Consider the following 24,175-nt stretch of genomic DNA (forward strand, 5'->3'; position numbering starts at 1 on the left):
ACGGTGCCTGCCCTTCCTCCACCCCTCTCCGACCTCAGAGTCAACCTTGTGTGATCTGAGCAAACTTGACCCTTTTCCTGACCTGTGAAGTTTCAGAGGGGAACATTTCATTTTGCACCCTGTGTCTTGGGAAAAAAGCTGTGAGATCACTGTGTGTGTGTGTTTGCTGTGGTCACTCCTCCTGCCCCCAGTCCCTGCCTGGATGTCATGAAACCTCCTCTACGCTTGGAGGGGCGAATTTTCAGCTGTTTGGGCACCTGGCTCCTGCTGGGGCTGGCTCTGGGCTTCTTGCTTCATTCACTTCCCCAGGCGGCGCCCGGAGGAAACCCGGCTTCCTTGCTGAGCTCCAGCGTCTCCAACACAGGGAGGGCCACAGCGACTTGGCTTTGTTTAAAAGGAACCTGGCCTTTAAGTCTCCCCGCGGGCCCTGGCAGGGGACTAGGGAGCTGGCCCTCAATTGTTTAGTTATATCCATTTACTCGGTTTGTTTGTTCTTTTTAAGCAACACCCTCACCCCCCACCCCAACCTCCATCCCGCCCCCTGCCCGAAAGCCACGGGGTCCCTTGTCTTCCAACACAGAAGAAATTCAGGTTTTGTGCTCTGTGGGGGGTAGTCATGCTTTTCCTCCACCTCTGGGGGCCACGGGAGAGCAGGGTGATAGAGTTTCAGCTTCGTTTCCCCTGCTTTGCAGAGCAAGTGGGTGGCAGTTGAGAGCCTTAGCCACCCCGCCCCACCCCGCACACATGGATTTAGCCGGGGATGTGCACTGCCGTGGATTACTCTGCAGCAAGGACGCAGGTGTTATTCCTGGAAGGGGAGAGTTCTCTCCAGGACAGAACACAAAGAGTTTGGACATTTGGAAAGCTGCACTTGCTGCCTTAACCTTCAGCTTCCACCAGCCGGAAGCCTGTCATTCCCTGGGAAATTCACCAACTCCATGTCACAGAACTTTCTCCCTCCGTTCCCAGAGGCGACTCTGGTTTCAGAGGTGACTGTCCCACAGCCATGGATGTGGGACTTCCCTCTGGCTTCGAGCCCTTGTTTGTTTTCGGCCAGGAGTGGAGACTGGTCCCTGGCGGAGGTTTCCAGAGGCTGCCGAGAAACCTGCACACATCTGGTTATTTTCACGGCCTCGGGGGGTGGGGGGCCGGGGAGGAGGCAGCGTGGGAATGACAATGTGCTCCCTCAGAAAAATATTTACCAAGGTTGTTTTTGAACTTACTGCTAGGGGAAAAGCTGAGTGCCAAATGTGCTCACGCTTTAGCTCTGGAAGTGTGTGTGTGTGTGTGTGTGTGTGCAGGGACACGTAGCAGGTGCTCCCGGGAGGAGGGAGAGGGCCGGTTGAAAAGCGCTCAGGAGTGTGCAGACCCGTCCTCTTGTTCCGAGACAGCTGGATTAAAATCTGGCTCCCTGACCCAGGTGTGTGGCCTTCCCTGGTCTAGTCCGAGTCTCCTTCTGTGCAAGGTACATGATAAAGGTACTGCCTCAGAGGGTGCTGGGGGACACAAAAGAGATCACACCCATAAGGAACTGAGCACAGTGTCCGGCCGATATGGTGAGGCCCCAGGAAATGCCGGCTGTTAAATTTAAGAGTGATGATAGTAAACTGCTTTGGGGAGGCATTTATCTCGTAGGTGGATTTACAGAAAATTCCATCATGTGAGCAAAGCAGCATCTCCGTGCCTCTGCCCACGGTCTCAGAGCTTTCACCGTGTCGCAGGACACGCAGCACCCGGACTGGGCACAGGCGCTGTGTCCCCTGCTCACAGGAGGACGTCAGCAGGGCTGGCTGACTCATCCTCCAGCCCTGCCCTCAGTAAGGACACTCTCTGTAGTTTTGGAATATTTTAACATTTTCCCCAAAGCTTATACATTTAAAAAAAAACATTCATTTTGTCCCAAGATAGGTATTTCTCTCTCCCTTGACAGGCGAGGAAACCAAGCTCACAGAGGCGCCCAGGCCTCCATTCGCAGAGCTGTGGAGGCTGTGTGTACATCACAGATGCGGTTATTGAAACGGATCTTGAAGACAGGGTGAAGGGCACTCTGCCACCTCCTGCAGGTGCTGTCCTCTTGTCGTGACCTTTCTTGGCAGCTGGGTGTCAGCCCTGTCCCCGCCTTCGCCCGCCTGCTGGCAGCTGTGCACGCTGCCTGGTCAGACCAATGGGGATTCACATGGTCTGCAGCAGGCGAAGGGATTAGGAGGCCCTGGGGAGGGTATTGTTTTAAGGAGGTTAGTCCGCTCTTTCCAGCTCAGGAAGAGCCCAGCCCCTTCCTCGGGCAGGCTGGAGGTCCCCAGAAAAAGCCACCAGGGATCAATGTGCAGACACCCTGGATATCCCTCATGTTGTGTCCGGAACAGCAAGGACAGGCGGTGGGCCCAGGATGGGAGCGGCAACGGGGCCTCTGCACTGATGAGAGGGAGAGGAACTGGGAGGCAGTGGCTTGGCTCAGCCCCAGGTAGCGGCAGGGGCGGGAACGTTTGGTGGCATTATCGATCGCATTCCGGGCTCTCCTCTTACCTGTGCCTTCAGCCACAGAATTATAATAATGCATAATCCAAAGAATGCACTTAGGAGCTTCCTGCTGAGGTCCAGTCCTGTTAGGGGGTAGAGGTGGGGGTGGGGTTCTGCCCTGTGACCTCCACCTGCAGGCAGGGAGCGTCACCACCTCTGGGCCTGATGTGCATTAGATGGGACTGCGGAGGTAATTGATCCCTGCCGCTCTCTGCCGCTTTCTGCGTTATGTAGAAACAGGGAAACTGAGGCCCCCTTGGCCGACGCTCCAGGGAGGGAGTGAGAGCAAAGCTGCTCCCCACAAAGCACTCTTCCCTCTGCACCTGCCACACTCTGTCTCTTCCAGGCTCTGGGGACAGGAAGCCCAGTCAGGGAGAGGGTCTGGGACACAGAGCTGAGTGGGACAGCCTAAGGGTGTGTCTGGGTGTGGATCATGGTGGCTCGGGCCGAGCATAGGAGCTGCTCGCACTGGAGCCAGCCCCCGGTTCATCTCCCTCCCACCCTGTGCAGGACCACGACAAGGGGCCTGTCCAGCCTCAACACAAACCTGACTGAAGTGCGTACACGTGTTCCCCAAAGACATGGACTGCAATGTTCACGCAGCCCTATTCATAATAGCCCTAAACTGGAAGCCACCCAAATGCCCATCAGCAGTAAAATGGATAAATAAATGGTGGCGTGTTCACACAATAGAATACTATAATGAGAATGAACAGTCTACAACTACATGCCACAAGAAGGATGAATTGCACAAATGAAATGCTGAGTGAATGAAGCCAGACCCAAAGAGGAAAGACTGTGTGATGCCATCGATAGAAAATTCAAAAACAGGCAAAACTAGCCCATGATATTTTAAGTCCGAATAGTGGTGACACTTGGGGATGGAGAGGGAACACAGGATGGGCTTCTGAGACGTGGTGTCCTGCTTTGCAATCTGGTGCTGGTGACGGGGTGTGTGTTCACCAGTGACAGTTCATCAAGCTGTACACACTAGTGATATGTGCTGGTGTTCATTGTAATTCTTCAATGAAACATTTTTAAAAATAAAGAGGGAATGGGCTATTCTCTGAGAACCTCCTGACTGAGCAAAGCAGGACCTACCACGAACTTGGGACAGCAACACTCTCTAGGCAGAGAATGCAGGTGAACTGCCCTGGGAGAGAAGCTGACCGGAAGCAGACAGCCCCCCTGAGAAGAAGGGAAAACCAAGTGAGGTGCATTGACCGGCTGTATCTGCTGGTCAACTTCTTCCCCAGCCCTGATGCCAGCTGTCACTGGCCAGAGTGTGGACAGCACCAGTCAGCACCGTCTTGGAACACACTTATCAGGGGTCCTCTGGGGCTGGGAGCTGTGCAGGTGCCAGGGATGGAAGGAGAATGGCCAGCGTCCCACCCACGAGGGCCTCAGCCGCTGCCCACCGAGGAGTGACGACACTAGCAACTGGTACCAGCCACACCAAGAGGGGAGGCAGCTCTGCAAAGACCCAGCTCGCCACCCCCCCCTCTGGTGTCTACTGTTGGACTGTGGAATGTTAAGATTTTAAAATTTATTCTTTCTTTTCAATGGGCTTTTTGAATAGCCAGCAGTCTAGGTGTTTCCCTTTGTCATGTGAGTTGCCGATACTTCTTCCCAGTTTGTCATCACGTGGCTTGGTTTCTAATCGCAGGCTGGTACACGTGCCGCTTGTTGGGCTTTTTAGGAAAATCACAGAATAGCGTCCACAGCTGGATACAAACATAGGCTTCTCGCTCTGGAGGGATCTGAGACATCAGCGGGAGGCAAACAACTGCTTGGCCAGCCGTATTTGTAAATAAAGTTTTACTGGAACACAGCTGTGCCCATTTATGTACCGGTTGTCTACAGTTGCCTTTGGGCCCATGAGTAGTAGCAGCAAAGACTATGGCTCACAATCCCTAAAATATTTACTCTGGCCCTTTGCAGAAAAAGTTTGCTGGCCCCTGTTAGGCACAACTGTGTCAGAGTGTCATTCTGTACATGGAAGGGTGTTCGTCCCACACTGGGTGCCGTGGAGAGGAAGCTGCCCCAGTCAGGCTGGTGCCCAAACTGACCTGCTCACGCCTTACCCGCTGTAGAGCAGGTGAAATGACCTTTCTTCAATTCAATTGCACCACTTTTTTTTTTTTTTAAAGAGACAGGGTCTTGCTCCATCATCCAGACGAGTACAGTGGCGTGATCGTAGCTCACTGCAGCCTCAGACTCCTGGGCTTAAGTGATCCTCCTGCCTCAGCCTCCCACGTAGCTGGGACTACAGGCATGTGCCACCACGCCCAACTAATTTTTCAATTTTGTACAGACAGGGTCCTGCTGTGTTGCCCAGGCTGCTCTTGAACTCCTGGACTCAAGCAATCCTGCCACCTCAGCCTCCCAAAGTACTGGGATTACAGATGTGAGCCATCATGCCCAGCCTGCTTCAGTTCTTTTTATTGTCCAATATACATAACATAAACTTTACCACCTGAACGGTTTTTAGATGCACAGTTCAGTGGCATTAAGTACATTCATGTTGTAATGCAGCTGTCACCACTATCCACCTGCAGGTGATTTTCATCCTCCCAGACTGAAACTCTGCACCCTTGAAACACTAACTCCCCATTCTCTGCCTCCAGTTTCTCCACTCTCAAAATGGGGTTAATAACTCATACCTCATGTCCTTTTGAGAGTTAAGGGAGATACCAAATAAAAGCCCCTGGCCCTCCATTGGTGGGCAATATCTTTCAGTATGTTCGAGTTCACTGCCTTCTGGTAAAAGTCACACTTACCAGACTCTTCCTTCCACGCCCAACAGGACCGAGGACAGATGGACGGACGGACAGGGACGGAGGCAGAGGTGGTTGAGCTTCACTTTCCTGAGCAGGAGCCCAGGCCCGAGAGGAAGGGCACAGCCAGCGGAGCCCAGCCTGCCTTACGTGGCTCTCAGATGGAGCTGCTGGCCTGTCCCTGCCAGGACTGGGGTGTGGGGTCGATGACAGGGCACAGCTTGAGGCTGGTGGCAGGAGAGCCCCTGCCTCCTTCTCTGAGGGGCGAGGAGACGCTTCCTGGAGCTGGGCCCCACCCAGGCCTCGGTTTCCTCCTCCCTCCCCAGGCAGGTTAGGTTCCGCCCGGGGCTGCCGTCCTCCCCTCAAGCCTCCTGGGAGCCTGGGAGAAGAGCCCAGGGGGCCTGGGTGAGCCCGTGTGCACCCTCCCCTTGTCACGGCCTGAGTGGTGGGAGCCTGGCAGAGGGAGTGGGGTGGTGGGCGGGGCGCCTTCCCCTCCCTCGGGCACAGCTCAGCACGAGTATAATCACAGCTGACATTAATTGAGCGCTTTCTGTGTGCATGCACTGCTCTAAGTACTTAACGGTATAAGTTCCTTACTATCATTGCCCTCTTCCCTACTTTTGGCAGATGGGGAAACTGAGGAACAGAGAGATGAGACGCTTGTGCTGAGCCACCTGGCTGGCCACACAGCTGGTGTGCAGGCCCGAAGCCAGGTGGCCGGGCTCCCCAGTGCCTGCTCGCTCTTGGCCCCCATCCATCCTGCGTGACCCCAGTGGAGGAGTCACCGGGCAGGGGCCTGGGCAGACGGGAGCGGAGCCAAGTATCCCTGGGCGCTGTGCCCTGCCCCCAGGTGTAGGGGACAGGAAGGAATGAGGAATGGCCTGCCTGAGGGGGAAGTGTGTGAGCCAGGGCTGCTTCTAGGCCTTCTGGCTGCGGTGTCCCCCCCTGTAGGGAGAAACGCACCCAAGTGGAGGCTGCCTGTCCACGTCACAGGTGTGGAACATCCCCACACTGGACAGTGGCAGCTCTCTCCTGCCCAGGGAACAGGCAGACAGGGCCCCACCCTGGGGAGCGGGTGCCGGGCAGGCCAGCTGAAACAAGCTGATAAGGGCGGAACAATTCCAGATTTGAAGAATGCCCGGAATTATCTGACCTGAGGGGGCAGCTCTGGGCTCCTCTGGGAGAGGCCATGCCAAGGAGCCAGGCCTGGCGACCCCCTGGGGCGCTGTCCTGAGGCAGAGTCTCACCCCAGAGCCAACAGAGCTGCCAGGGCCCCAGGCAAGGGACAGGGCGGGCGGAACATGGCCAGACTGTGGCCACACTTGTCTACCTGACACTCAGCGAGGGGGACGAGGCAGGTCGGGGTCCCTGCCCTTCCTGCTGTTTCTGTTCTTGTTATTTACCTCCGCGGGTCCTGTCATAGTGGGCTCTGGCTTTTGTTATAGTGGAACAAAATACTGTCGACTGGGTGGTCTAAACAACAGACATTTATTTCTCCCAGTTCTGGAGGCCGGAGGGCCTCAACATGCCGGCACGGTGGGTCCTGGCTTCCGGACTGCTGCCTGCTGGTGTGACCTCACAGGGCGGGGAGAGGAAGCGCTGGTGTCTCTTTGTCTTCTCAGAGGGACACTAATCCCATCACGGGGGCTCCACCCTCATGACCTCATGGGAACATAATGACCTCCCAAAGGCCCCTAAAGCCGTCACTCTGGGGCTGAGGGATGCAGCACAGGAATCTGGGGAGGACACAGTCCACGATAGCCTTGTGCCAAGCAAGTTGAGCAGCCCCATTTCAGGGGGCCTTGGCCCAAGCAGGGGACCAGTTAGAGGGGTCCAGAGAGCAACCCTGGGGCTCATCATCCCACTTTCCAGATGGGGACCTGTGGCAGACTGAAAACTACCCCCACCCAAGGTATGCAAGTCAGCTCTCTGGAACCTGTGATTATTAGCTTATTTGGACAAAGGGGCTTTGCAGATATCATTCAAGGGAGGACTTCGAGATGAGAGCGTCCTGGGCTACGTGAGTGGGCCCTAAATCCAATGACAAGTGTCCTTACAAGAGACACGGGAAGGGGGCCGTGTGACCATGGAGGCTGAGATTGGAACGGGGCTGCTGCAAGCCAGGGAGGGCCAAGGGCGTCCAGAGTGAGGAGGGGCAAGACACGCACTTTCCCTCAGAGCCTGCACAGTGGGCGTGGCCCTGCGGCAACCTGACTTCAGGCTTCTGGAAGCCTGGAGAACCGTAGAGGATGCACTTCTGTTGTATCAGGCCTCTGGTAATTTGCAGTGGCAGCCACGGGAACCTGATTCATGACTCAGGGCAAGGCCCTGCCCATACCTACTAAGGATGCCCAGAGCCAGGCTGGTGAGTGTGGCTCTGTTGTCACAGCCAGAGCAGGCCTATCTGAGGACACAACGTCACGCTCAGGCATATACGTCCTAAGGGACCTTAGAAATCATCTGGCCCATTTCACAGATGTGTTTCAAGAGGGCAGATGGCTTGGCCAGGCCTGGGGGGCCGAGGCAGACCCAGGATGACAAGGCTGAGGTCTCTCGTCCCAGCCTTTGTCATACCAGTCCAGAAGGACATCAGCTCATCTTGCCTGGTCTCTGCCCGTCACTGTTCCCCCTTGGAGCTTTTAGTTTTATTTCCGTGGCGATAAGTCGGGGGTGGTGGCTGGGGGGTAACAAAGGAGGGAGGGTGGACACTGGTGTCCAGGCCTGGAGCCTCCCGTCCCATCGCCTTCCTGGCCTCCTTCCACACGCCCTCTTCCTGGGGCATTCTTTCGCGTTTCCTTTCCCCGCTATTAATAGTCGAGAGCCAGTCCTGGGTCTGGAAGTGGCCAGGAACAGAGGAAGCAGGCCCTCCTCGAAGGCCGGAGCAGCCCTCTCCTCCCACTCCCGCCCTGCCCCCTGAGGCCCTGGCAGCTTCAGCGCTGCTGTCTGCTGACCTCTCCGGCCCTGTCCATCGCTCACGGGAGACTCCCACTCTGTCCCCTGCATCCCGATGTGTGTCATCGTTCTTGGTGACGTCAGTGCTCACTGGGATAAACAATGGCCTCTGTTTGTCGACCTTTTTACTTCCCTCCTTCATTCGGTGGTTCCCATTTCACACCCTAAACTTCATCGCCACCGCAAACTGCACCACTTCCGAGATCTCGGCGTTTCCCCCGGGGTCCCCCTCTCTACCCTCCCACTCCCTTGCTCAGGTCCAGCCACACCACGGTGCTCACACGCAAGGCAGCCAGTCCAATAACCTTCCTCCCTGTCAGCCGACATTTGGCTTGATCCACCCTACGTGTCACTAACCCATCACTATAATCCCTGCCTCACAAACAGCCCCAAATGCTCTGCAAAGCCCCGTTCCCGGGTAAACCTTTGCCTCCACTTTTTTCTGCCTCCGCAGGCCCATGCAGCTGAATGTCATTAGAGCACAATCAGTCGGGCTGATTGGATTCATTTTAAATTCATGATATCAGTCCTCAGTGTGGCACAGAATCCTGCTTGGCAAGCACGTTTCACTTCTAGGATGGTGGTCCTCGAGGTGTGGCCCTCTGGGCAGCATCGGGATCATTTGGGAGCTGGTTAGAAATGCGCATTGTCTGCTCCAGACCTGCCGCACCGGGAGGCCTGGGGCTAGGCCCAGCTCCCCGCGTTTGACCAGCCCCCTGTGATCCTGGTGCCTGCTGAAGTTTGAGAACCTCTTTTCTTGTAGGTTCCCGTTCCAGAGATAAGTATTTCACCCTTTCCCCTCAGACCTCCCACATAACCTCTCCTCCTCTTTTTCTGTCTATATCACTGCAGCTGATTTCCTCAAGACTTCACTGAGAAAATCGAAGCCATCAATGTAAACTCTTCCATTACCAAAATTACAGCAGTACTTACGCGTACATCCATCTTCTTCCTTCCCGCGTCACGGATGGAAGTGTCTGACCGCCAGGTCCTCCGCGGGCTCTGGGTCCGCACAGGTGCATCCCCTTCTGCAGCTCGAGGACCCTCTGAAATAGCAGACAGGGAACACACTCACAAAGAAAGCATTCTCACCAGCTCGAGCAACAACAAAAAAAGCAAAACAAAACTTTCTTAACCATACCAGCGCCTTCCAGCTGCTGCCATATTTCTCTGGTCTCCTAACATTTGATAAAGAGTTGCCCACATCTGTAAGCTCACCTTCCTACCACTCATTCCCTCTTCAGTCAGCCCGAGTCAGGCTTCCACCTGCGCGGTGCCCGTTGAGACTGCACGATGAGGCTGCCAATCACAGCATTCAGCGGAATCAGCCACCCCTTCCTTAAAAGAAAAAAAAAAAAAAAAAAAAAAAAACCAGAGGCCCCTGTTGCATCTCCTTGTTTCCACCCAGATGTAACTATTATCCTAAAGTTAGTGTTAAATTTTCTGTAAAATTTTAGTATTAATAATTTTTATGTTTCTATCTCTAAAAACATTGCAAAGTTTTGCTGATATTTGAACCCTATAAATGGAATCATTACAGTGTTCTTATTCTCACTTTTATTGTTGACTGTCAGTTTTTAGATTAATGCTAATACAGGTAGATAGAGTTCACTCATTTTCAGCACTGTATAGTATTCAGTACATGAATGTTATAGTAACTTATTTATCCATACTACTGTTGACAAACATTTCCACGTTACCTGTATAGGGCCAATATACAAATACTCTCGGGGCATTCTTATAAATGGCATCATGATGCACACACGTGTGTGTTTTCCTGGGGTAAATGCCTAGTGGTACAATTGGAAGTTGTGGATTGAAGGACATGCACATTTTTAACTTTACTTTGGTAATGCCGTACTATTCTCCAAAGTGTGTGTACCAATTTATACCCTTCCACATTCTTGCTACCACTTGCTGTCTGACTTTAAAATTTTTCCCAATCTGATGGGTATGAAATAATTCCTTATTTAATTTTGCATTTCCCTAATTACTAACATTTTCAGATGTTCATGGGTTATTTGTACTATCTTTTTTCTGTGAAATACCTGTTTAATTATTTTGTCTCTTTTTCTATTGGGTTGTTTTCTTATATATAGAAGTTTTAGGGGAGAATATGATATCTTGGAATCCCACAATAAGGATGATTTGTTTCTTCTCCCCCATTTAGTTATTTATTCATTTAGGTATCAGAATAGATTCATGGATATTTATTTTATTCTTTAGGTTCCAAGCCAATATTTTTTGTTTTGTTGCTCAAATTGTTCCAGGTTTGGCCACTGTGAGCTCTTTGAAGTCCTTCCCTCTTTCAGGTTGGTTTCTATGATTTTTGAACTGCCTCCTTTTTTTTTCTTTTTTTTTTTTTTTTTTTAGCACTTCTTTATTTTCTGGCATTACAAGATGTTCCAGTTCCAGGCTCATCTTGCATTTTCCCTACATCAGCACTGGAATCAAGCCATTTCTCCAAGGAGCCCTGGTTCATTTTACTAGAGAATGGTATTAGAAACCAAAATCTGGATGCTGGGTGTACCCTGTGCTGCTAGTTTGTCACTACTTCTAGATGCCCTGAGTGGACAGAGCTAGGAAATATACGTTTGTGTGCTATGTGTGTACACATTATCTATATTAATTGTCTTTTAAAACATGAGTTCACACTGACATCTCTGTCTCTAATCAAGCATCACAGGATTCATTAAGCCTCCTCTCCACCCCCCTTTCTCATATGTAAGTTCTTCCTCCAACAGTGAGAAGCCTGGCTCATGTTATCTATAATTTGTTTAATTATTTGTTCAGCACTAGTATACATGTAAAGTAGGTTTGAAATTGATATGCCATACCCTTGTGGGAAACAATTTTACTACTTAAAATATGCTGTTTATATACAGTTCTTTTTGTTACAATATCCAGCCAAAAAACTATTTTCCTAAGTCACTTAGGTCAACTTTTATTCCCCTCCTCTTTCAGTGAGGTTGTTATACATTTGTAATATAGGTAAGTTTATTTTTGTAGTCTCCATCACATCCTGGGATTTCCTACACATCCCATTAAGTAAAGTTAATTCTTGGCGGTATATAGTTCCATGGGTTTCGACAAATGCAGAGTCTTGTGGACTCTTGTGCATCATCCCAGTACCATATACTAATAGTTCTCTTGTCCTAAAAATAATCCTGTATAGAGTAGAGGGGTCACCACCACCCCCTTCTCTCAACCTCTGGTAACCACTGATCTGTTTCTATCCCTATAGTTTTGCCTTTTCTGTAATATCATATAAACGGAATCAAACATTATGAGGCCTTTTGGCTTCTTTCACTTAGCAAAATGTATTTAAGATTCATCTATGCTGTTATGTGACTCTAATATTAATAGTTCATTCCTTTTTATTGCTGAGTAGTCATTGTATGGATGTACCACCGTGTGTTTATCCATTCACTTCTTGAAGGATATCTTGGTGGTTTCCAGTTTTGGGTGATTATAAATAAAACTCCATATAGGCTTTTGGGTAACCACAAGTTTTCATTTCTGTTGGGCAAATAACTAAGAATGGAATTGCTGGGTCCATATGATGATTGCATGTTTAACTTTAAAAGAAAGTGCTAAATGGTTTTCCAAACTGGCTTTACCATTTTGCATTTCCACCAGCAATGCATGAGAGTTCTTGTCTAGCATTTGGTTTTGTAAGTTTGTTTATTATTAGCTATTATGATAGGTATTGCACAGTATTAATAGCTTTAATTTGCATTTGCCTAATGATGTTGAGCACCTTTTTATATGCTTATTAGCCATCTGCATGTCTTCTTTGGCAATTTGTCCTTGTAGATCTTTTGCCCATTTAAAAAAATTGGGTTGTCTTTTTATTGTTGAGTATTAAGAGGTTTTGTTTCTTTTTCTGTTTCTTTTTTTCTTTTCTCTTCTCTTTTCTTTTCTTCTCTTCTCTTTTTTCCCAGCTGGCTAGGACTTCCAGCACAATGTTCAATAGCAGTGGGAGAGAGGACATCCTTGCTTTGCTCCTAAACTTTGGGGCAGAGCATCAGTCTCTCCCCATTAAGTATTATGTTAGCTGTAGGTTTATTTAAAGATATCACTTATTAGGTAAAGAGATGTTCGCTCGTATTGCTGGTTTGCTGAGAGTTTTTTTTTTCTTAAATCGTAAATGGATGTCGAATTTTGTCAAAAGATTTTTCTGCATATATTAAGATCATATAGTTTTTCTTTGTTAGTGCAGGTTCTGTTCCTCCTGCCAGGGACACTCTTCCTCCCACTCCACACAGTGTTCTCTTTGTTACCCCCCAGGTCTCTGCATAAAGATCACCTTGGAGGCACCTTTCCTTACCTTGCTCTTTAGGTAGCCCCTCCCCCGCTTGCTCTGCCTCGCTCCCTGTTCACTCCCCCCAGAGGTGACCAGAATTTGACATGGACTGTTCCATCCACTGTCTAGTCTCTGTCTCCCCCACCAGAGGGTAAGCTCCCCGAGGGTGTGGATTCGGGGTGTTCAGCATTGTATCTCTGGGGCCCGACATAGATCCTGTTCCCTCAATCAACACGTCATTAAGCAAACAACTAAAAGGCCTTCCTCCCCTGCACCGTGTCCGGCTAAGCCAGCCGCTAACAGTTCCAGCGCTCTGCTTTCCTTCCTTGGCACCGCTCACAATGGTCCCGGAATAATAATCTGTGTAACTTCAGTTTATTGCCGGTTTCTCCTTATAGGTTATAACTTCCACGAGCACAGAGGCCATGTCTTCTTTTGCTTATGCTCAGAACAGGGCCAGGGCAGTTCCGTAATCATCAGTCTGTGGAATCTTCCGCCACGTGCCTAGGTGGCCGGTTCCGTGGTGGCGCACTGGGAAACGTGGGGGTGTGCGTGGGGCCCGAGTGGGGACAAGGGGTGCGCTACGGCCTCCATGTGCAGTGGGACTCGCGGGCCTGGGCTTACCCTCCTGCAGCAGTTCCCTGGACTTCCCCTGCTTCCCTCCAGGCTTCCCTTCTAGAGGTGTCTTGAACCCCAGAAAAATGTGGACACATCAAGGACCCAGACCTTGGGCAAGGCAGACGGCAGGGCTGGGAACAAGGCCTCCGCGTGCCGGGGTGGAGCTGGAGAAGTGCAGAGAGGAAAGCTCCTAGCTGATACCCTAACTTGATTCTGTGTTGTCTTTTTGCAAACAGTAACCACGTCCAGTGGTAACTCAGCTGCCACCACAAAGACAATGGCCACCAGCCAGCAAGGTGCAGCTTCAGTACCTACTAACGCAGCAGTGACTTCAAAGATAGTCCAGCAAAGCACAGTTCAACCTTCCAGTGACACAAGGACAATAGCATCCCCGGTCAACGAAAGCACCCTTACAGTGTCCAGCAGCTCAGCGGGGACCCTACCTAAGCAAGCCTCAAGCACAGTGGCCACTGTGAACTCGGCCAGCCCCACCACGACAGCTGCTGGTGGCTCAGCGGGCGTTAAAGATTCAGCCAGCACTACCCTTGCACCACCCACGGTCTCAGCTAAGCCTGGAGCCACGAGTGGCCAGGGTGGAATTCAAAGTGCAGCTGCACCTGGAGACCAAAGTACCCACAGAGTTTCTACAGGCGCCACAACCACTAAGGAAGAAGGTCAGGCGACCTCTCAACCTACAGATCCAGTTACCGCCACACAAGCCACTCCTCCTCTTCCTCCGGCCATGCCAACAAGCTCTCCCAAATTGACTGACACCACTTCAGAGCTCCCAGAGAGCTCTCCCAAGGGACAACACCGTCCTCCCACAGCTTCAAGTAGTTCGGGCACTACGACTAGCCCTGGCCTCACCGTCACGCCCCACGGGATGCCTGCCACACTGTGTAAGTAATGCTTTGGGCTTTTTTCAGTTCAAGAAGAAACTTTTCAATGTTTACATCCTATAGCATTGCTGAGCTGGAAGATGGAGATTTATGCCAAGGGTTAAATATTGTGGATACACTCTACCTTCATTCTCTTCCGCTTCCCATTTCAGTGATGGGCAGAGGCCAGTGGTCTATTGAGGGGCGAGACTGGGTGCCGATGGTGGCAGGGTACTGGAAGTCCTCTAGGACAGCTTCCCTGACCCGTTTGATGGCAGCCTACGATAAGAAACACAGTTTAATTTTACATCATGGTGCAGAACACACACATGTGATGTATACACCATTGAAACAGAAGTTTCATAAATTGGATTTACTATATGTTATACATCCTATTTTCTACAGTTATTTTTAAGTGTTGGTCTTAACCTAGTAAATTAACTTCCAAATCTACTGATGGCTCCTGAGCCCCAAGATCATGACCCCTCTCAGATCGATTGACCCAGATTTCTGGGCATGAGGCTGAGACTCTGAACCCGGAGGTGAGGGACTGCCATGCCAGAAGAGGGTGCCACGTGCTGCGGTAAAAGCCAGGGCTCCGAGTTGGGTAAACCTGGGTTCAAATCTCTGCTCTGCCACTTAATGAATGGCAGGTGACCCTGGGCAAATCCCTGAGCACCCCTGAGCCTCAGTGTCCTTGTTCATAAACTAGGGATAATGATGGTTCCTCCCTCATAGGGTTGTGGTGAGGATGAAGCAGGAAAGTACCTTTGCAGCCCTCAGTCCATCGCAGGAAGTGCTCAGTGAGGGTTGGCTGTCACTGTGGGCATCATTGTCGTTGCTGTGACTTCCTTTGCCAGGTCTTACACTGGCTCATCCAGTCTGACCCATCCTGCAAAATGTTCCAGGGTCCACTTTGTCCGTCTCCATGGGGGATAAGACCAAAGGACCTGAGAAAACTATCAGAACAAGGAAAGACTGTCCTTTTTCCTCAAGGGTGCGCTCGTCTTTTCTCATCACCTGTTTTCCCAACGACAGCGCCGGCGGTTATCGAACAAGGAACTCAACAGACCTCCAGCCAGATGCCAGCCGTCTCTACAGACTCTTCCGCCAAGGCGCCGCCGCAGCACACGAGCCAGGCACCGGGAACTGCGACCACGACTCCCATCGGAGAGCCCACAAGCCCTGTCCCCGAGTGGCCTACAACTGCCCCCCAAGGCCCCAGCACACCTTCTCCCAGCTCGGCTTTTGGGAAGAACAGGGTAATTTCAGCAAGGGTTGGACGAATAAGAGAGTCCAGACTTGGTAGAAGGGCCTCCAAGAAAGGCCTTTCTGTTCTCCCCTCCAACCCAGGGCCCCTGGCTGGGGGCCGCAGGCAGCAGCCTCCATTCGCCCCTCTCTCTCCCTGGCTTTGCCCGATGCCAGCTTAGACAGCTGGGCAGCCAGGACGCCGGCTGGAACTGGCCCAGCCACACCCCAGCTTGCCCTGAACTCCTTCCTTTCTGGGTCACCCACCCAGGTGGGTAGGAAGGGTCAAAGATTCCCTGACTGTTAGCCTGAACCTTAATCTCAGTGGCTTCTTCCAGATAAAGTGCGATCCTCCTGAAAAACTGAGTGAGAACCTGCTTGTCCTGAACCTCACGAGAACCAGCCTCTGTGTGAGTACCTCGCCCGTCAGAGCCCGCCCTGGCCTCCACTCTGGCCTCCACGGCAACACCCAGGTGCAGGCTCGCAGCAGGGTGCCGAGGGTGCAGGGGAATGAGTGAGCGGGGTCTCCGCTCTCCTGCCCTCCTTTCTTCCTGGTAGGAAGCGGCCCCTTCCCAGTTCAGGGAGGGCAAACCGAGGTTCAGACTTCTCTAAGTCAAGCCATACCCACAGGACTGCCCAGGGCAGGGAAGTACCCGGGTCTCCCCAGCTTCCACTGTGTCACTGTCCCAGTGGTCTGAATCGGGAGACCTGCTCCTGGTTCCTGGTTTTCCCTAGCTCTGGGGGTGACTTTGGTAAGTTGCTCTCTTTGGGCTTCAGGGTCTCAGTTGAAAATGAGGGGTGTCGTCTGCCTGACTTTCCCTGCTCTAGTCTGTGGCTTCACATTTCCTGGTGCAGGGACTGAGAGCCTCCCTCTAACCAGAGGAGTTGGTGGGATGGGTGGGAGAGAGAATAGGGCCCAGGTACGCCAGGAGCCATGGCCAGCAGCTGCTCCCCTGGTGGTGTGTGTGTCAGCATGTGTGTGAGCACATCTGTGTGACAGAAGGAGCAGCGTGTGAGCGACCTCCGCACTGCCAGTCGCCCTGGGGTTGAGGCCTTTGCGGCGGCCGAGCCCTGGGGGTGCAGGGGATGACTGGCTCACTGCTGCCCTCTCCTGGTCAGTGCTGGGTTTTGCAGCCACCCCTGGGAACTAGAACAGGTTTCTATAGGATGGAGAACTTGGGCTTTGGACGCTTCAGTGCCACCTGCATTTTCTGCAGTTGTTTTCTTTTGGGTGTCCATTTTGCTGGCATTTTCCAAGTGAACTTTGCAAACACATACATTTAGACCAGAGTTTCAAGAAGGAGCAGCGTTCTCCTGGATTGGGCTTACTGGCCAAGGCAGGACTTGCAGAGATTGGCCCTGGGGACGGTCAGATGCCTGTTGGCCTCTCTCCAGGCCCTCTTTTTGGATAAAGCTTGGCAGGCTGTGTGGCTGCGAGAAGCGTTTTTTCCCCTTTGTTAGAGGAGGAAGATGGAAAGCCCTGGATCGCTTCCTAACCTCAGGGTGGGGAATTAGCCTGAGGAAAGCCCGGGTGGAAGCCCAGGGGTGGTGTGTGGGAGTCTGAGGTTAGCCATCCCTAGGGTCCTTTCCTTCCCCTCAGTGCCTTAGTCGAGACTCAGGTCAGAGAAACAGCTGCTGGGGTGCCCCTAGATGGCAGGGAGGGACTAGGGAAAAGCTGCCCATACTTTACTCCCAGCCTGGGCCCTAAAGCATGCCAGCCACGTTCCTTCTTCCCAGAGACTCGTGAGACCCCCTCCAGGATGCCCCACAGCCCCCTCCTCCGTGGTGCCCTGCGTTCGTTCCCTGTGAGCATGCGCTTGGCTTCCGAGCCAGCACTTAGCCTGGGGGAGGCACAGGTGTTTGTGCCCAGCGCGGCGGCCTTCCCTGCTGAGGTCTCTGAACTGGGCATGAAAGGCTGCAAGGGCAGGATCGGGGAGGGTGGGAGTCGCCCCGGCAGTGGGTGGGGTTGCCGTGCAGAGCCTCCTTCAGCGCCTTCTAGGGACAGAGATGGGCAAGGGCAGCCATCCTCAACGAGCTGGGCGGGAGAAAGGTGTCGCGCACGCAGAGACCCGGAAAACAGGGTGCGGGCAATGGGCGATCTGAATGGGGCAGAAACGGCAGGGCTGGCCCAGGAGACACGCGACTTCTGACCCCTGGCAGGCCTGGAGTGGCACGGTTGAGGCTGGGGAGGGGACCGGTTCCAGCAGGGCAACAGCCTTCTCCTGCCCTTGGCCCGAGGGCAGCCCCACAAGCCTCGGCTGCCGTCACAGCCCTGAGCCGTGGCCTGTGTGCTCCCACTGCAGGCAGGCAGTCCTCCGGATGAAAAACTGGTCACACTTCTGTGCCGAGCAGCCAAGGCCACTTTCAGCCCAGCTCACGATGAGTGCCACGTGGTGCTGGCACCAGTTCCAGAAAGTGACGTGGTGGCAGTCAAAGAAATCATGATCCAGAGTGAGTTGAGGGCAGGGGGTGCTGAGGCCTATGTGGGTGGGGATGGTTCTGGAGGATGGGCGGTGCTGCCCTTCAGTTTCTTAAGAAGTGTCAAGCCGCCCCTCCTGGGGCCCCCCAGCGACACAGCGCCTCCCCCTTGGGGCCCCAGCCCCGCCGCGCCGCCCTGAGCTCAGCCACCGAGGCAGATCCCTCCGTCCTCTCCCGCAGCAAACCTCCTTCCCAAGGACATATACGAACAGCTGAAGGACAAATGGGACGACCTCAGAGAGGTGAGTGGGCTCCTCCCGGGGGCGGGACAGACTGGGTGGGGAGCCCGTCCTGGGCAGTGCAGTTCTCTCTCCACGCAGAGGAAGCCCCTGACGGGCACGCACCTAGGAGGGAGCAGGGTAGGAGGGGGCGGTGGGACAGGCGCCAGCAGGCCCCAAGCAGAGAAGCTCGTGATGAAGGGGGGTTTGGAGAGAGGGGCCCCGGAACCTGTTTCCTGCCACGTAACTTTCTCCTTCCTGGCCAGGCGGGAGTCAGTCACATGCAGCTGGGGGACCAGGGACCACCAGAAGAGGCCGAGGACCGCTTCAGCACGCCCCTCATCATCACCATCGTCTGCATGGCGTCCTTCCTGCTCCTCGTTGCGGCCCTCTACGGCTGCTGCCACCAGCGCCTCTCCCAGAGGAAGGACCAGGTGAGCGCTGCCCTCGTCATTGCCGCCTTCCGTGGGAGGAAAGCGAGTGGGCCCCGAACCTTCCTGACTGGCAAAGACCCTCCCTCGTGGGGAACGGTAAAGAGGCAGCCTGGGGCGGGCGTGGAGAATGGGCTTGGGAGTCAGCGAGACTTGGTTAAGTCCTGGCTCTGCCCCTCTTACCTGTGTGCCCCTAAGTCAGATAATGTCTCAGCGCTTCAGGTTTCTCACCTGCGTGGCAGGGACGACAGCCACCTCGCAGAGCTGTTCTGAGGACTCACTGATACAAAGGACCTGGGTGTGCCCGTCTAACCAAAATTCCTTTGCCTACCTCACTAGATAGAATTCCCGTCATTACAGTTCCACCCTGCCTCATGCCGTGGGGAGTTTTAGAAACCCCCGTGCCGCCGCCTCACACACCGGCGGAGGCAGGATCTCTGGACCGTCAGCGTGTTAAAGCCGCCCAGGTGGTTCTGATGGGCACCAAGGGTGCATCTGAGAGAGAGAAAGCTCTTCTCTCTTTCCCGTGGCTGCCGTCTGCAGCAGGGCCGGCTCTGGGGACTGCCCTCCCCATCCTGCCCGGGCTTACAGAGGGCAGGGAGGTCACTTTCGTGCAGTCCTTCCCTGTTCATTATGACAGGGTGAGACGGGGGCCTGGAGGGGGGTTTTGGGGGAAGGAATGGAGGGAAGGAAGGAGCTTAGAGGACTCTGGGCAGCAAAGTCCATCTCCACTGACTTCACACATCTGCCACCAGGGCAAAGGTGAGGTGATGGGGAATTTTAGGATTTAGGGCAAATCTTTGTCTCAAACTAGTCTGAGGCAGGCCAGTAGCCAGAATGGCCCCCAGGAGCAGCTGGCCCCCACATGTGAGCCATGCGTGCTCCCTGTAGCCAAACTGGGGTTCCAGGGTTGAAGGGGTGCCTGGAGGCCATAGCCCTCCACAATTACCCTTTCTGCCTGGGTCGTCTGCCCTACTCCAGCAACGGCTAACAGAGGAGCTGCAGACAGTGGAGAATGGTTACCATGACAACCCCACACTGGAAGTGATGGAGACGTCTTCTGAGATGCAGGAGAAAAAGGTCAACCTTAATGGGGAGCTGGGGGACAGCTGGATCGTCCCTCTGGACAACCTGACCAAGGACGACCTAGAGGAGGAAGACACACACCTCTGATCAGGTCTGCTGGCGGCTTCCAGCAGCACCGCAGAGCTCCGGGCCGACCACCCGAAGTGCCACTTGGACAGGGGAAGGGACAGACTGGGGAGGGAGAGTGGACTCTCCTCCGCATCCCCCCGGGGCCTTAATTTTTCCCTTTTCAAGCTGAATAAGTCACATTCTGTCTAGATTCCTCTTGTGAAATAACCCACTAGTGCCTGAGCTCAGTGCTGCTGGAAGGTGAGAAGGGAGACCAAGAGCGAGCCCGTGAGAGACTGCGGCGATCGTCTCGTAGGATCCCTTCAGCTCGCAGGGAGATTACCGAGGCCTGAAGGGGGTAAGGGACTCGCCCAAGGCCACAGAGCCACTTGGTGACAGGATGAAAACAGAGATTCCCTTTGCACCATGTCACACTGCTGTGTTCACTTGTGCCCTCTCTCCAGAGCTGCCCTGGGCGGGGGTGAACCCCAGTGGGCGGACGGGCGAGGAGGGGTGCAGGGCCACACCTGGCACAGGCGGATCTCACTACTTGAAAGCACAGGCCCCGTCTCCTGCCCGGCCTCACCTGCCAGCCTCCCGTGCCCTTTATTCCTGCCCTCCCTTCACTCATGTTTTATTCCCATTCCATCCCAGGGCCCCTGGACTAGCCCAGGTCATTCATGACCTTGAACCTCTCATTCTGGATTTTATTTCCTTGCATTTGCTTGGTGAGATTGGGACTCGGCCCACAGGAGATTCCTGTCGGAGCTGGGTCTGCTTAAGGGGCCCATATGCGGGTGCAGAGAGGGGACGCTCCTCACCACAGGCTGGGGGTCTGCACGCCCATCGCCCCAGGAATCCTTGCAGGAGCTCCCCCAGCTCTCCTCTGGCCTTCCTCTCCCTCTGGGGACCAAACGCTGCAGAAGCTACTGAGAGCAGGTGTCCTGCTTTGGTGTTCACTGCTCAGCCCACGGGGGTGAAGGCCCTGAGGCCGAGTGGGAAGGAGAAGTAGCTGTAGGAGAGACCTTCTCTGTGGCCCCACTCAGCAGAGATGTCTTCACAGACAATCCATTGACACGTCCAGGAAGGACAGGCTTTACTCTCTATTTCATAGGAAACTCAGGGGCTTGTCAAGTTGCTGAGAGTTTTGTTACGTTTGTTTGGTTTTTAATCCAGCCCTCCCACTGCCAAAGGCCAAAGCTCAGGTCGTTGGAGGCTTTCAGCTGGCCGGTCTCACTGATGCTGGTTCTCCCATGCCACGGGGAAAGGGAGGCCCAGGACGTGCCGTGCATTTCAAGGTGCATGAGGGGCAGCCTGGGGGACTATTTCCAGTAACTTCTTACTGTCGTGGCACAGAGCTGGGCCTTGCTGTTTCCTTTCCTCCCCAGTCCTATTGGGGCTGCTGCAGTTCTCCTGAAGCTTCCGGTGGCATCTCAGGGAAACACAAAGCCATGTCTCTTCCCCAGTATGGGGGTGGTTTTTGTAGGCTCAGCAGTTAGCTGCCATATAGAAGGCTCCTGAGGACTGGGAGTGGTGAGGTTTAATGTGATTTTCTGAAAAGGGGGAGTCCTGTGTGGAATTTTGACCTTTGGCCATGGTCTCCACTGTTCCTGGGCATGAACTCCCTGAAATCAACTGGGAAGACGGGCAGAACTGCTTATGGGAAAATTACCATTTCAGGGTAAAAAGTCCCAGCTCTCCAGAGTCCTAGGGGCAGGCTCGGGTCGTGATACTTCTGATAAAATGGGCCATCTGCTTTGGGACAGCTTATTTGAAAAGGTGGGGTGGCGAGGAGAAGATGTGAGTCCTTCCCTCTCTGCCTGATTCCTTGTCGCCTGTGGCCATTTGTGTCCTCGGGGAAGAGGAAAGCCAAGGCTCCAGTCAGGGCCCCAGTGGGTCTCCCAAGCGTCGAGGAGAGGCTAGGCTAACCAGGATCCAGCAGCATTTGCCCGGATTCTGTAGCACCCGGAGGTTGGGCAGGATGGAGAACAGTGTCGGTCTGGTGAGAAACAGAAGAAATAGCGTTACACTGGAACGAGGTCTGTTGGCTTCCTTCCTGGCCCACATTTGGTTCTTTCTACCCTGTGGGCTTCTGTCCCGGCCCCTGTGAGTGAGGCCAGACTGGATTATTAGGCTCTTGCTGACGCGGGGTCACATTTCACCAGCCAGGGCTTTGGACAGAGAGAGCAAATATGCCTCTGCAGATTGCTCAAAGGCTGCAACCCAAGGTCTCTTAGAGAGAGAGAGAGAGAGGGGATGACTGCAAGGACTGGAGAGCAGGAGTCATGCCTCATCAAGAGGAGAGACTGGCTCTGTCCAAGAAGAACCTCGATAAGGCTTGGGCCAATTCAGAGGTTCTTTCTTTTTGTTCATCCAAATTGTGTTGCCCTAGCCTTTTGGGGCACCTTCAGTAGCCAGTACCTGCGTCTTGCTCTTGCTCCTAGGACTCCTGTGTCAACAGGCCAGACATACAGCCATGCCTCTGTAAAGGCCATCTTCTTCGCCATCTTTGCTGGGTTCTAATTGCTGTCAGATAATTCACATTCTGGGGCTGAGAAGAAGTAAGAGGAACACCAAGAGCTCAGCATGACTTTAAACAAGTTATACCAAAGAGAGGTTAGGAGCTCTTTATTTCAGTGGCAAACTATGGTTTCCCAAGCTGCACAGAAGGGCAGGAACCTTGAGTCTGACAACTGGGTGGAACCAAGTGGGAAGCGGGCTGCCGCGTGAGTGGGGAGAGGGGCAGCAGTGCTTGTGAAGGAGGTACAGAATATTCTTTGCATCGTAAGACAGAATACGGGTTTAATCTAGTCTAGATACCAGATTTTTTCCCCCTTCTTCATAAGGAAAGCTAAGCAGAAAGTTTATTTAAACTGCTTCTTGAGCTTTATCTTTTTTGACACTATACTGGAGAAACTTTGAAGAACAAGTTCAAACTGATACATGTATACGTATTTTTTTGATAATGTAAATACAATGGCCATATGTTAATCCACCCTGCACTGCTTTGAGTGAATATACTTTGAAAAAACACTGTGTTAGCTAAGAGAGATGGCTGTTTTCTTCTCTGAACAGGAATGTAAATGTCTATTGTATTAGAAATGACAAGTTGTTTGATTTTTTTTTTAATGAAAACTGAAATATAACAAGACAGGCTTATGACAAAAGTATTATATTTGTCTTGCAGATTGGGCATTTTTGTTTTAAAATAGGACCCTCACCCTCTCCGCAGCACACCAGCCCCGTCACAGTAAAGGCTGCAGTCGGGATGCACTGGGTGGAAGGCACCACTAGTCCTAGAGAAAGGAATTTATAGATCTAGTCCAATCTTTCCCTACAGAAAAACAACCTGAAGCCCAGAAAGATAGTGACTTGGCCCAAATCACATGGTTCATGACAGGATTAAAACCTGGGTGCACAGACTGTCCAGTGCCGTGTGCCTCAGGAGGTATCAGTGAATTAAGGACCGGTACTCATGGCACCAGAATGACACAAAGGACAGAATTCCCTTCCCAAATCTTACCCTAGTAAGGCCAGGGAAGGCATGAAAACAAGAACAGCAATCTCACGGGTCCTTTACATTTCCTCCGAGTCATTCAGGTCTAAGACGCAAATGAACAGTTCTATCTACCAAGAAACAGTTTGGAATGAACTTTTACATGTGGGACTTCCACTAGCAGGACTGAGGGTCCAAGGGAACAAGATAGGGGTAGGCAGAGAGGGCAAGAGTAAAACAGTAGCCTAGCTTTTGTCGTTGTAACTAGCTGATTCCCTTGGGCCTTCTGAAAACCCAGCACAGAGTGAAAGGAGGGGATTGCTATTTGATGTGGGTCACTTTGTTATTAGCGAATGTCAAACACTTTGCCCAGGAGACTGGGGGAACATGTGTCTTAGTGGACAGGGGTCTGAAGTACACTGGAATTTACTGAGAAACTTGTTTGTAAAGACTATCATTAATTATTGCATTTTCTTACAAAACTATATTTTGGAAAATTGTATACCGTTAATTAAAGTGTTTTTGTGTAAATTTGTTCAATCTGTAGTATTTTTCTCCGATTGACTTAAATTCTTTACTTGGGCATGAGTGTGGATCTGACTGCGACATCCGCTCTCGCCCAAGAGCACAGCAACCTCTGCTCTTAGTTACACCTCTGCAGGCTCAGAGGAGAGCAAAGGAGGGAAGTCACAAAAAAGGAAAAGTGTTATCCTAAAGGTGGTGACGATTCTCCAGATTATCTCAGGCTGTCCTAGTCCCTGGATCTAAAAGGATCTCATTTCCCCGCAAGACATTATTTTATAAATGTTTTGCTCTTCCTTCCCTCTACTTCTGCCTCACGTACAATCATGAACCACAACCACCAAAACTCTCCAACGGGGCCAATGACCCCTGATCAGGTATGAAAATGCTGGCAAAAAGATGGAAACAAATAAATATATAAAAAACAAAGAAGCTTTTTTTTTTTTTCTGGCCCTGTCACTGCCCATAAAGGGATCTGTTCACTTGCCACAAGATGCTTCTGCCTGTCCTTCCTCCAGGGATGCAGTGGAGCTGAGGGAAGGATCATTAGAGTTGCTTCAGATTCTCTTCCTCTCCTAGCCTAGCACCATCTACTGCTGA

General features: G+C 52.5%; 1 protein-coding gene across 1 annotated transcript in view; it reads left to right on the forward strand.

Annotated features, from left to right (window-relative positions):
- PODXL (podocalyxin like) overlaps positions 1-23,584 on the forward strand; it is a 35,339-nt gene extending 11,755 nt beyond the window's left edge. Inside the window, exons 3-9 of the mRNA XM_045564138.1 lie at positions 13,407-14,069; positions 15,087-15,310; positions 15,635-15,706; positions 17,600-17,747; positions 17,955-18,016; positions 18,259-18,426; positions 19,405-23,584. Of these exons, the coding sequence (XP_045420094.1) occupies positions 13,407-14,069; positions 15,087-15,310; positions 15,635-15,706; positions 17,600-17,747; positions 17,955-18,016; positions 18,259-18,426; positions 19,405-19,596 (1,529 nt within the window). The 3' untranslated portion in view covers positions 19,597-23,584. The remainder of the gene's footprint in view (positions 1-13,406; positions 14,070-15,086; positions 15,311-15,634; positions 15,707-17,599; positions 17,748-17,954; positions 18,017-18,258; positions 18,427-19,404) is intronic.
- The last annotated feature ends 591 nt before the right edge of the window (positions 23,585-24,175 follow it).

Source organism: Lemur catta, chromosome 11 (genome assembly GCF_020740605.2).
Source record: "Lemur catta isolate mLemCat1 chromosome 11, mLemCat1.pri, whole genome shotgun sequence".
Lineage (NCBI taxonomy): Eukaryota > Metazoa > Chordata > Mammalia > Primates > Lemuridae > Lemur > Lemur catta.